Consider the following 12,496-nt stretch of genomic DNA (forward strand, 5'->3'; position numbering starts at 1 on the left):
GGATGGATTGGTAGATGGTAGGGAGATGGATGGATGAGTGGATGGGAGATGGGTGCAAATGGATGAATGAGGGGTGGATGGATGGGTGGGGATGGATAAGTGCAGGATGGATGGATGGATGAATGGATGGATGGGTGGATGGGGATGGATAAGTGCAGGATGGATGGATGGGTGGATGGATGGGTGGGGATGGATAAGTGCAGGATGGATGGATGGATGAATGGATGGATGGGTGGATGGGGATGGATAAGTGCAGGATGGATGGATGGGTGGATGGATGGGTGGGGATGGATAAGTGCAGGATGGATGGATGGGTGGATGGATGGATGGATGGATGGATGGATGGGTGGATGGGGAATGGATGGGTGGATGGGGATGGATAAGTGCAGGATGGATGGATGGATGGATGGATAGGGAATGGATGGGTGGGTGGATGGATGGATGGATGGATGGATGGATGAATAGATAGGCAATGGGTGCAGGATGGATAGATGATAGATAGATAGATAGATAGATAGATAGATAGATAGATAGATAGATAGATAGATAGATAGATAGATAGATAGATAGATAGATGATAGATAGATAGATAGATAATAGATAGATAATAGATAGATAGATAGATAGATAGATAGATAGATAGATAGATAGATAGATAGATAGATAGATAGATAGATAGATAGATATAGATAATAGATAGATGATTAGATGATAGATAGATAGATGATAGATAGATAGATAGATAGATAGATAGATAGATAGATAGATAGATAGATAGATAGATATAGATAGATAATAGATAGATGATTAGATGATAGATAGATAGATGATAGATAGATAGATAGATAGATAGATAGATAGATAGATAGATAGATAGATGATAGATAGATAGATAGATAGATAGATAGATAGATAGATAGATAGATAGATAGATGATAGATGATAGATGCAGGATGGGTGGATGGGGAATGGGTACAGGACAGGTGGATAGGTGGATAGATGAGGGATGAATGGGTGGATGGGTGGATGGATGGAAGGACAAGTAGATGAGGAATGGATGCTTTCTCCAGGGCACCTGAGGTGGCTGAGAAGACAGCGAGAGAGAGGTAAGAGAGGTGTGGACTGGGGAGAAATAGAAGAGAATTGACTTGGATGCTTCAGATGCAATCTCCACCGAACAAATACCTCTGAGCACCAGTTATGTGCCAAAACCCAGTCTTTCCATCACCCCAACCTCCCCGAAAGGAAAGTTCAACAATTCCAACCAACCTCTGGGTTCCCATAAATCATATCTGGCCTGAGAACAAGGAGATGCTTCTAATTGCCACTCTGCCCAACACAGTGTGTGACAGGGAAACCGGATTTCTGTCTGGGTGTTCCCAGGAGGAGCAACAGGTGGGTCCTCCCACCAGTCCTGCTGGCTCTGGGAGCGGATACCGTGGTTACAGCTGGTCATACCAAACCCTATCCCTTCCTGTGACCCTAACCGCTGGGCACTCGCTGGGCAGGCCTCTCTGGCCGGGGCTGGCTCAGCGGGGACAGCCCCCGTGGCTCTCGGCCTCACGCGCTACACACAGTGCAGCTGAAAGTCACCAGACACCTTGAGTGGGAGGCTTGAGTCAGCCAGGCAGTGGCAGCTACCGCTGACATCAGCACTGCTCTGGGCACCTGCCTTCTGGCCCCGCACTGGCCCCACACTGCCCTGAGTCTGCCAGCCTGAACTCCTCACCCCCAACAGCTGCTCCCACCAGGGCCACCAGAGAAGTGCTGACGGGCCAGCAGGGGTGCTTGGGTCTTGTGTGTCCCACAGGAGGGTTGGCTGGCCCCCCAGGATCTCCAAGGTCATGCAGCTCAGAGGGAAGCAAGGCAGAGCCAGGCCTGTGTCCTCCCAGCAGCACCTCCCGGCAGGTAAACCCATTCTCTGGGCTCAGTGTCCTCATCTATAAAATGGGGGCCACAGCCCCAGAGCAGGGACCTCAATTTACAGGACTCCAACCAGTGCCTCCACCACTTGGGTTTCCCAGGTCGGGGGAGAGAACTGGCCCTTCCATCTCCAAATCCAGGGCCGGCCTCCGCACAGCCCCCTCTCCGAGACCCTCCTGAGCCTGGCCTGCACCTGCCAGCCTGTGGGCTCAGACGCTGAGCCGCCAGTGCCTGGTCCTCTGACTGTCCCTCATACCTGAGGCCCGGAGGTGTAAAATCCAATTTGCTCCTTGAACCTCCTGCAGACAGCCCCTGGGGCCCGGGCAGCTAGTGAGCCAGTGGCCATTGCAGCAAAGCTGTGGCTGCAGCTCCGCTGGGGGCCTGCCCCCGACACCCCCTCCCCCCAACTCCCCCCCAGTTCAGGCTGCTAGGCTGCACTGCACACACCTTACTGGTCCCTGGGGAAGAAAGAGCTTTGCAGAATCTTCAAAACCCTGAAGCCATGTCTGGGAAAAGCATCAGCAATTCCAAACATTTTAGAACCGTGCCCCAGCAGAGGACTGGGGCCTCGGCTGCAGGAGGGGGTGGCCGCCTGCTCCCGCCCACCTGAGCGGGAAGCAGCAGCCTGCGGACTCTTCTGGGGATGTGCCTCCCAGATGGGCTCACTCTCTCCCCGCCCCTGTGAGGTCTTGAGCTCTGCACCGGCCCCTGGCTGTGTTGGGGACCTGGGAAGGACAATGCTGACCCTAGTGCTGTACTGATGGGGACCTCAGTCGGCCTGCCAGGCACCCACTCCCCATAGCGAGAGGGGCTGCCTCCAGCCCTCTCCACCCGCAGCAGCTTCTCTGCCCCCCTCTTGTTTAGGGGCATCTCATCCACTACCCCTCACCCCTATAGGACAAGGTGTCTTTATTCCTGCCACAGCCAGGACCCGTTTAGTCCTGCCCGTCCCAGGCTGGGCGTCAGGAGGCAGAGAAAATAGGATCTCAGGAGCTGCAGGGGCCTCAGAGCTGCCTCCAACCCCTGCTTTGTTTCCAGAAGGCCAGGGCTTGTACTTGGTCTCAGGGAGGAAAGGGCAAGGTCCCCGTATCCATCAATGCCGCAGATCTCCCATGGGAGGGGTGGGCTGGGCCCCATGGCAGGTTACTGCCCTAGACTACCCCCATCGCACGATTCACACTCACCTCCAAGCTCAGCCAGCATGCTCGCACACACACACTCACAGACACGGAGCGCTGAGGCTCACACACACACACACACACACACACACACACACAGGGACACTGAGGCTCTCACACACACACACACGGAGCACTAATGCTCAAACATACACATATTCACATTCACACACACACAGGGAGCACTGAGGCTCACATGCACACACACTGTCACACTCACACACTTGCCACCTCCCTCCCACCCCCACAGCCAGGTTCCATCTCAGAGGCCCCAGAGCCAGAAAGATGCCTCCCAGGCCACAGAAGGAGACAGACACAGCAGCGGGCAAAGCAGAGGCAATTTATTAGGGCAACACAGCCAGGGGCCGGTGCAGAGGTGGGAGTCAGCACCCAGGTTGGGGACAGGCAGATGCAAAGCTCTCCTGGGTCCATGCAGGCCAGGTGACAGCATCAATCTGCAAAACAATAAGCTCCATCAAGTCCCACTGAGAAAAGGGAGGCTCAGAGCAGCCGCCCTGCTCACCTGGGGCTGGGCCAGGCCAGGCAGCCCGTCCTTGGTGCCCTTTCCACGTGCCAATTTGAATGGGCCCCAGGGAGGTGGGCCCATTTCACAGATGAGAAAACAGGGCCTAAGAGGGAAGTGGCCGCCTCCCTGCCATCCCTAAACACCTGCCCCTGCCCTGCACTCTGGCCCTGCCAGCCTGTCCTTGCCCCAAAGCCCTGCCTGGGCCACTCCATTCTCTTCTGCTCTTAGTAGGGGCACCACCTTCCACCTGCCTTCACAGCCACACACCCGGGAGCTGCCCTTAGCTCCTCCCGTCCTTCCCTGACCCGACCCCCATCTCTCACTGTCAGTGAACTGCGCAAACTCGGGCTCACTGAGTGCCCTCCTCCAGGTGCACCTCCTGCGGCCCCCATTCACAGGTCCCCTCCAACTACAGGCTGCCACGTGGCTCTGCATGTGGCCCTGTAGCATGTGGCCACGGACATGGGGTGGCTCTGTCACCTTCTCTGTCTTTTTCCATTTGTTTGAGGGGACATGCATCATTTTTGGACAAACAATAAATATACTTTCAAAAGAGAAAACTGAAGGCCTTGTAAAAGTCCAGCCAGGACACGATGCCCACTCCTGGCCGTGGGCGGTGGTAGCTGGAGAAGGGCTGAGGAGTCCATGGGGTCAGGAGGCCAGGTAGGCCTTGTCAGAGGAGAAGAGAGAGGAGGAATGGGGGACCCCGAAGGACCCCCGAGAATCCAGCTGTCCCTGTCGATCACACCAGGGCTGGGCTCTGACCCTGATCCCAGAGTAGCTTTCACAGTCGCTGTAAATCGACTCCAGGGCCTCGAGGGGGAGTGAGGCTCGCTGGCACCATCCTGCCCACTCTGGAGACTCAGGGCCTCCGAGGCAACAATGCTGCCCCACCTGAGTGGGCGCCTGTCCTGTGCAGGGTCACAGCCCTGTGAGCTCGGCAGGTTCTTGGGGGTGGCCGCACCCTCCCACACGTGCACCCCACTCTTCAAGTCAGGGAGCCTGAGCTCCCCCTCAGAGGCCGCTTTTCTCTGCAAAAATAATAATCCCGTACGCTTAAACAGAGCCTTTCCGCCCTCCAAGCGCCATCTGCCTTTGTCCTCAGAGCAACTCAGCGGAGACGGAGAGGACAGCCTCCTGGCTCCGCTTCTCTGCAGGAAACAAAGTCCCGGGCGCAGGGCTCCAGGCTCCCACAGAGCTCCTGGGAGAAGGTGCTGGGGTGCTGGGGCCGGTGTCTCTCTTTCAGGTCACATGCCAGAGACAGTGAGTCCCTTCCTGGGCTCAGGACTCCACCAGCCCCACAGAGCCCGGGGACACCCACACCTACGGACCCCACCAGGCGGCCTGGGGTCTGGCATAGGAGCAGGACCTCCTGGTTTGTACAGGGTCCGAGCTGCCCTGCTGCCCGCTTCCTCCACCACTGCTCTCTAAGCTGCCGGGGCCAGAGTTCGCCTCTCTTGCCATCTGTGACCTTAGCCTTGCTGTCTCCCCAAAGGGACAGGGGCCATTGCTTATGACCAGACTGCTCCAGCTGGGGGACTTGCTAGAAGGGAACAGCTGTCCCCACTGGGTCTGCAGGAGCTGGGGAGGGACCCCTGGGCCCAGAACGCATCCTTGGGTTCCCTCTTGCACATGGAAGGGGTCTCAGATCTGCCTGGTCCTGGGGTGGGGTCTGACCTGAATGTGCAGGGACTTGGGGATGAGCCTGAGCAGAGCAGAGAAGTGGGAAGCGGCTGGTGGCCCCAATCTCAGGAAAGAGGAGGGAGTTGGGGAACCTGAAGGGGAGAGGGTTCAGGCTGGAGGAGTTGGGAAATCCCTCCCACAGCTGGGCCTGCAACTGGAAGCTGTCCCCACCCTAGATTGCAGGGACAGAGGAGGACCCTTCACCTGTCGTCTGGACCCGCAGGAGCTCTTGTCTGCTGGGCCCCCAAACACACCTTCCCAGGCCCATCTTCCACCCCATGGCCCCTCCCTGGGGCCCTCTATCCTTCCCTGCCAGCCTCTTCTGTCCTTTCTTCTGACCTCAGCACGTGAGGGTGCCAGGCTGGGGGCCACACTGCCTCGCATTCTAGGGAAATCAAAGACGTTCCGCATCTGTCTAGCCCAACGGCTCAGCCAGGCAGGGACCTGCCCACCTCTGGAGGCTGGATGAGCAGCCCAGGTAATACACGTGCAACACCTACACAGCAGGCTGACAATAACTGAGTCCTCCCCAAGCTTGTCCCCCATAGCCTATGCTCAGTGCAAACCAGAGCTGGCTACTTATTCTCCCAGGGGCACCCCAGCCCAGCCTCGGGGACAGAGCTGCCCAGGAAAGTCGCTTCTGAATTCCTGACCCACGGAAACTGTGAGGGAATAAGTGTCTATTGTTTTTGGACACTAAACTTTTGTTTTGTTTTGTCTTTATTTTTAAATTTTATTTTTGTTTAAAATATTACAGATGTCCCTTTTTCTCCCCAATGACCCATTCCACCCCATCCCATCCCCCTTCCCAGTCCCTCTCCCCACCATTGTCCGTGTCCTTGGGTTGTGCATATCTGCATATACATTCTTTGGTTACTCTCTCCCCCTCCACCCACCCGCCCTCCTCCATCCCTCTGACATTCGTCAGTCTCATCCATGCTTCCATGTCATTGAATCTATTCTGTTCATCAGTTTATTAAGTTCTTTAGATTCCACATATAAGCGAGATCATGCGATGTTTGTCTTTCTCTGCCTGGATTATTTCGCTTAACATAATATTCCCCAGGTCCATCCATACTGTCCCAAAGGGTACCAGATCCTTCTTCTTTACAGCTGCGTAGTATTCCACGGTGTGAATGTCCCACAGCTTTTTATCCACTCATCTACTGATGGGCACTTGGGCTGTTTCCAGATCTTAGCTATTGTAAACTGCGCTGCTGTGAACATCGGGGTACATATATCCTTTCTGATGAATGTTTCAGGATTCTTAGGATACATTCCCAGGAGTGGGATCACTGGGTCAAAAGGCAGCTCCATTTTTAATTTTTTGAGGAACCTCTGTACTATTTTCCATAGTGGCTGCACCAGTCTGCATTCCCACCAGCAGTGCACCAGGTTCCCCTTCCCCACACCCTCACCAGTACATGGCGTTTGCTGATTTGTAGATGGAGCCATTCTGACAGGTGTGAGGTGACACCTCATTGTGGTTTTAATTTGCATCTCTCTCTGTGTCTCTTGGCATCTGTGTGTCCCCTTTGGAGAAGTGCCTATTTAAGTCCTTTGCCCATTTCTTAATTGGGTTGTTTGTCTTCCTCTTGCTGAGTGCTGTGAGTTCTTTGTACACTTTGGAAATTAGCCCCTTATCAGATGCATCCTTGGCAAATATGTTTTCCCAGACCGTGGGGTTCCTTTGTATTTTGAGGCTGTTTTCTTTTGCTGTGCAGAAGCTTTTGAGTTTGATGTAGTCCCATGTTTATTTTTTCCTTTGTTTCTCTTGCCCTAGGAGATGTATCAGTGAAAAGTCCACTACGTGGGGTGTCTGTGACTTTACTGCCTATGTTTTCTTCCAGGATTTTTATGGTTTCGTGACTTACATTCAAGTCTTTTATCCATTTTGAGTTTATTTTTGTGTGTGGTGAAAGTTGGTGGTCTAGTTTCATTTTTTTGCATGTACCTGTCCAATTTTCCCAGCACCACTTATTGAAGAGACTGTCTTTACTCCACTGGATGCTCTTGCCTCCTTTGTCAAATATTAACTGACCATAATGGTGTGGGTCTATTTCTGGGGTCTCTGTTCTGTTCCATTGATCTATATGCCTGTTGTACCAATACCGGGCCGTTTTGATTACAATGGCTTTGTAATACAGTTTGAAATCCGGTAATGTGATCCCTCCCACTCTGTTCTTTTTTCTCAAGATGGCTGCAGCTATTTGGGGTCTTTTTTGGTTCCATAAAATTTTTGAAATTTTTGTTCTAGGTCTGTGAAATATGCTGCTGATATTTTAATAGAAATTGCACTGAATTTATAAATTGCTTTGGGTAGTATGGACATTTTAATGATATTAATTCTTCCAGGACACTAAGTTTTAAGCTAATTGTTGCTCAGCAATAAATAACTCAGACGCCTGCCTAACATGCGGAGGAGACTCTGCACTGACACTCAAGGCACATTACCTGCTCTGTCCCAATTGAGTCCCACTTCAGCTCCCACCCAGGGCCCCATGCTCAGGGAACACCCCACTTCCCAGCTCCCAATGTGCCTCAGTGAGGCTCCCTGCCTAAGTCTCCCAACCAGGGCCTCACTTTCTTGCTGGGGCTCCAGGAACACACCCACCACACAACCCAGCCAGCTCTGCTCCTTGACTGCCCAGGGGAATGGCCAGTTGTGACCTTACAGTGAGCACATACAGGGAGCTTCAGATTGGCCTGTCCCATGGCTGTGAGTTCCAGAAAAAGAAGGCCCCCATCTGCCACATTCCCTGCTGAGTCACCTGGGCCTAACCTGGGCCTGACACAGAGGATGGATGGATGGATGGATGGATGGATGGATGGATGATGGATGGGTGGGTGATGCATGGAGGGATGGAGGGATGGATGGATGATGGATGGATGGATGGATGGATGGATGGATGGATGGATGGATGATGGAAGGATGGTGGATGGATAATGGGTGAATGATGGATGGATAATGGGTGAATGATGGATGAGTGGGTGACGGATGGAGAGATGAATGGATGGATGAAGGATGGATGGATACATGGATGATGGATGGATGGATGGATGGATGGATGGATGGATGGATGGATGATGGATGGAGGATGGATGGATGGATGGATGGATGATGGATGGAGGATGGATGGATGGATGGATGGATGGATGGATGGATGGATGGATGGATAATGGATGGATGGATGGATAGATGGATGATGGATGGATAATGGATGGATGGATAGATGGATGGATGATGGATGGATGATGGATGGATGATGGACAGGTGGGTGATGGATTAAGGAGAGTGGGTGATGGATGAAATGAGGAAGGATGGAAAGACTAACGAGTGGATGATGGAGAGACAGATGGTGTAAGGGGAAGGTGGGGGCACTTACCACAGGTGGCATCGCTTTCAGATAGAGTGGTGATGATGAGGATGATGACCAGCAGAATGGTGACTCCAGCCAACAGGAAGTAGTACTTGTGTCTCTGGAGCTAGGAGAGAGAACAAGGTTGTTGATGTATCTCAGCTGCCAGCCTCTTATCCCAGGGGTGGGAATGGGGAGCACTTGGCTCATGCCTGCTGAGGACTCTGGCATGCAGGGGACTGGGCCCACCCTGGAGGCAGGGTCCGGGCAGAATCTGTCCCTTGGAAAGGGCTCTGCCCTGAGCTGGCACACAAGCTCATTCAAGAACTGCTCTGGGCTAGCCTTGCAGCCAGGCCACAGGGAGGAGACTGCCCCGGCTCCAGAGGCAGAGAATGATGCCAGACTCCAGGGGGAAACATCTGAAAGCCTTAATTAAGATTATGCATGGCCCGGCCAGGCATGGCTCAGCAGTTGAGCATTGACCTAGGATCCAGGAGATCGGGGTTCGATTCCCAGTCAGGGCACATGCCCAGGTTGTGGGCTCAATCCCCAATGACTCTCTCATCATTGATGTTTCTGTCTGTCTCTCTCTCTCTCCTATCCTCTCTCTGAAATTAATAAAGATACATTTAAAAAAAAAAAAAAAAAGATTATGCATGGAGGTTACATAGCCTGAGGTCTGGCAAATACCAGACATGTAGACTTCATCAGATATTCTTATTATTCCTGTACATTGTTGGATTATTACTAATTTAGCAAGTTCTGAGGTCTACCATCAAAGGTCTCATAAAAAAAAAAAAAAAAAAGACATAGATTTGTGCTAGGGACTCATTAGGGAGGGGTTGAGAGACCATGTGAAGAAAGTGATGCCTCATATAAGTCCTGAGTGGGCATCAAGGACTCACAGGCAGGCCAGGAGGTGGGAGGCCAGGTATCAAGGGAGAAACCAGGCAAAATGGAGCTTAAAATAATCGGGTAAGTCACCGAGTGGCTGGAGTGGGGGTAGGGAAGGGTAGGGAAGGATAGGGAAGGGAAAAGTAGATGGGCGAGACTGGCCTGCAGGATATGGAGGGGTTTGGACAGCACCCCTGAGATACCATGTAAGACTGAGAAACTGTAAGCCAGAGTGAAATGTTCAAGAGAGTGTTGGTGAAGAGGCCACTTGAAAACAAATGGGAGGATGGGTAAGAAAAGGGAGAAGAAACAGAGTGAATGGTTAGGAGGAAGACTGACCCATGGAAGGGTGGAGCCCAGAGCAGAAGAGAGAGGGTTAGGGGAACAGAGGCAAGACCAGGAGGGGAATCTTCAGAACCCGACTGTGACTAGATATGCGAGGGAGTGGAGTAGCAATGTCAAAGATGAGTACCCAGGTTGCCCATCGGAGTCATTAGGTGAATGTTGAGGCTTGTCATTCATTCATCCATCCATTATTCCACCCATCCATCCATCCATTCACCCACACTCCCCCCATCCACCCATCTATCTACCCACTCATCCTCCATCCATCCACCCACCCATCCATTCATCCATCCATCCATCCACTCATCTTCCACCCACCCAACCATCATCCTTCTACCCACCCATCCATCCATACAACCATCGTCCACCCATCCATCCATCCCCATCTATCCACCCATCCTCCATTCACCCATCCTCCACCCATCCATCCACCCATTTCCATCCATCTATCCTCCATGCATCCACCCATCTTCCATTTATCTATCCTCCACTCACCCATCCTCCACCCACCCATCCATCCTCCATCCACCCACCCATCCATCCATCCCCCACCCATCCATCCATCCTCCACCCATCCTCTACCCATCCATACATCCTCCATACATCCTCCATCCATTCCCCATCCATCCTCCATCCATCCATCCATCCTCCACCTATCCACCCATCCTCCACCCATCCATCCTCCACCCATCCATGCATCCTCCATCCATCCATCCATCCATCCATCCATCCATCCATCCTCCACCTATCCACCCATTCTCCATCCATCCATCCTCCACTTATCCACCCATCTTCCATCCACCCATCCTCCATCCATCTACCCATCCATCCTCCTATCTATCCACTTTCTCAAGGTGGCCATAAAGTGGATGTTGGTAGTAAAGCACAGCAAGGCAACCATGGGGAAAAGAAGAGATTGCTGGTGACAGGGGATACTGGAGAGTTGTTGTTCCTGGAGTAGGTGGGACTGAACTTGGGTTTGGGGGTTGGCATCCAAGTGTGTTTTGATGTGCAGATCCAGGTCTTGCTCTAGAGCAGGGTCTCATCTGTTGGGCACTGGTTGGATGACTGGCCCCATCCAGCTGCTTCAGTGTTTTTCCACTTTAGGAGGGACCCACACACCAGCCTGGCTTCCCAGTCCTGTGCTCCAGGCCAAAACACTGGGCTTGGAAAAGTTATGTGACCTGCCCATGGCTTCACAGATGGTGTAGGCAAATCTGAACCACACTCCTGAGCAGACATGCCAGCCATGTGCAGGAGTGGGGCATGGAGGGGTCAGGATGGGAGGCCCAGAGTGAATCTGCTCCATCCAGGAGCTCACAGATGGGGGTAGGCAGGTAGCCAGAAACCCACAGCCCTCCTGGGAGGGAGAGGGCTTGGGGGTCAGGCCACAGGAAAGGGGCTCTGAGCCTGGGAGCACTTCAGGACCCAGACAGCACCCACAGTCCATGTGCTGGGGCTGCGGGCCTGGTCCCTGTCCTTATGGCATGCCCACCACTGTCATCCCATCAGCAGGACAGCACTCTTCCCCAGCCCTTGCTGGGTGCCGAGCACCAGGCTGTGTGGATTCGCTCACCCCCACCCAGCCTTGAGAGGCAGGTCTTATGCACACCCAAATGCAGGTGAGGGCTCAGAGAGATAAAGTGACCAGCCCAAAACCACCAGCATTGTAGAGCAGAACTGGAATCCAGCAGCAAAGCCTGCTCTCAGCCACTCCCCGCCCCTCACAGAAGGGTGTGCCCTGCATGTCCTTGCCCTCCTGCACTCCAGTTCCCTAAACAAAGGCTAATGCAAACTGAGCCCTGATGAGCCATCTGCATGCATCTGAGTGCCCAAGGGAGTCAACAGGCTAAAAGGATCAGGTGGGTCTGGCTTCAAACCGGTCATATATCAAGGCCTGACCAAGTGACTTGGGCATGCTGCCCTGGCTCTCCCATCAGTGTGGCTCAGGCAGAGCCCAGCCGACAGGGCTGCACGCTGGCTTTGCCTCGCCATCTGTCAGAGTTGTGCCCACACCTTCCCAGCGTGGCCCAGATCTCCCTTCCTGGCACCATGGCATTGGCCCTGCGATGGACAGCAGCGGCGAGCTCCTGCTTGGGTGTGTGATCCACACTCAGGCCTTCCCTTCCTAGTCCCTCTGGTCTATCCTCCACCCCCACCCTAAGCTGAACAGAGATGGGGAAGCTGGGAGCCAAGGAGCAGCCACAGGGCCTCAGCTGGAGTGGACGGTGATCCTAAGAGAAGCAGGACAGGTCACCTGGAGAAGAGGGGAGAGGGCACTTCCAAGCCTATGATCAGCTACCACCAAGCAGCTCCTTCCAGCCCCCTCCTCACCCTACCAGCAAACCTCACTGGGCCTCTCCAGGGACTTCAAGGGAAGAGGAGGGAGGGCGATGACAGGCAGGGCCCAGGGCTGCCAGATGCTCAGCTGGGACACATGGTGGAGGCGGAGACAGGTTTTAATGAGGTGCTTGCAGCCCCGGCCCTGCCAGCTCCCCTCCTGGCACAAGGCAGAGCACTCCCCAGCATCTCTGCTCCAGCCCCCAGCATCTGCACCCTCCCCAAGGGAGGGAGCTCCTGCTGTCCTC

At 53.6% G+C, this 12,496-nt stretch overlaps 1 protein-coding gene across 1 annotated transcript in view; it reads right to left on the reverse strand.

Moving 5' to 3' along the window:
• Window positions 1-7,556: 7,556 nt before the first annotated feature.
• The window catches only part of TSNARE1 (t-SNARE domain containing 1), a 55,126-nt gene continuing 50,186 nt past the window's right edge, over window positions 7,557-12,496 (reverse strand). Inside the window, 2 exon segments of the mRNA XM_087825527.1 lie at window positions 7,557-7,581; window positions 8,697-8,796. Coding sequence (XP_087681653.1) covers window positions 8,714-8,796 — 83 coding nt within the window. The 3' untranslated portion in view covers window positions 7,557-7,581; window positions 8,697-8,713.

The sequence above is a fragment of the Miniopterus natalensis genome, chromosome 16, assembly GCF_054644295.1.
Source record: "Miniopterus natalensis isolate mMinNat1 chromosome 16, mMinNat1.hap1, whole genome shotgun sequence".
Lineage (NCBI taxonomy): Eukaryota > Metazoa > Chordata > Mammalia > Chiroptera > Miniopteridae > Miniopterus > Miniopterus natalensis.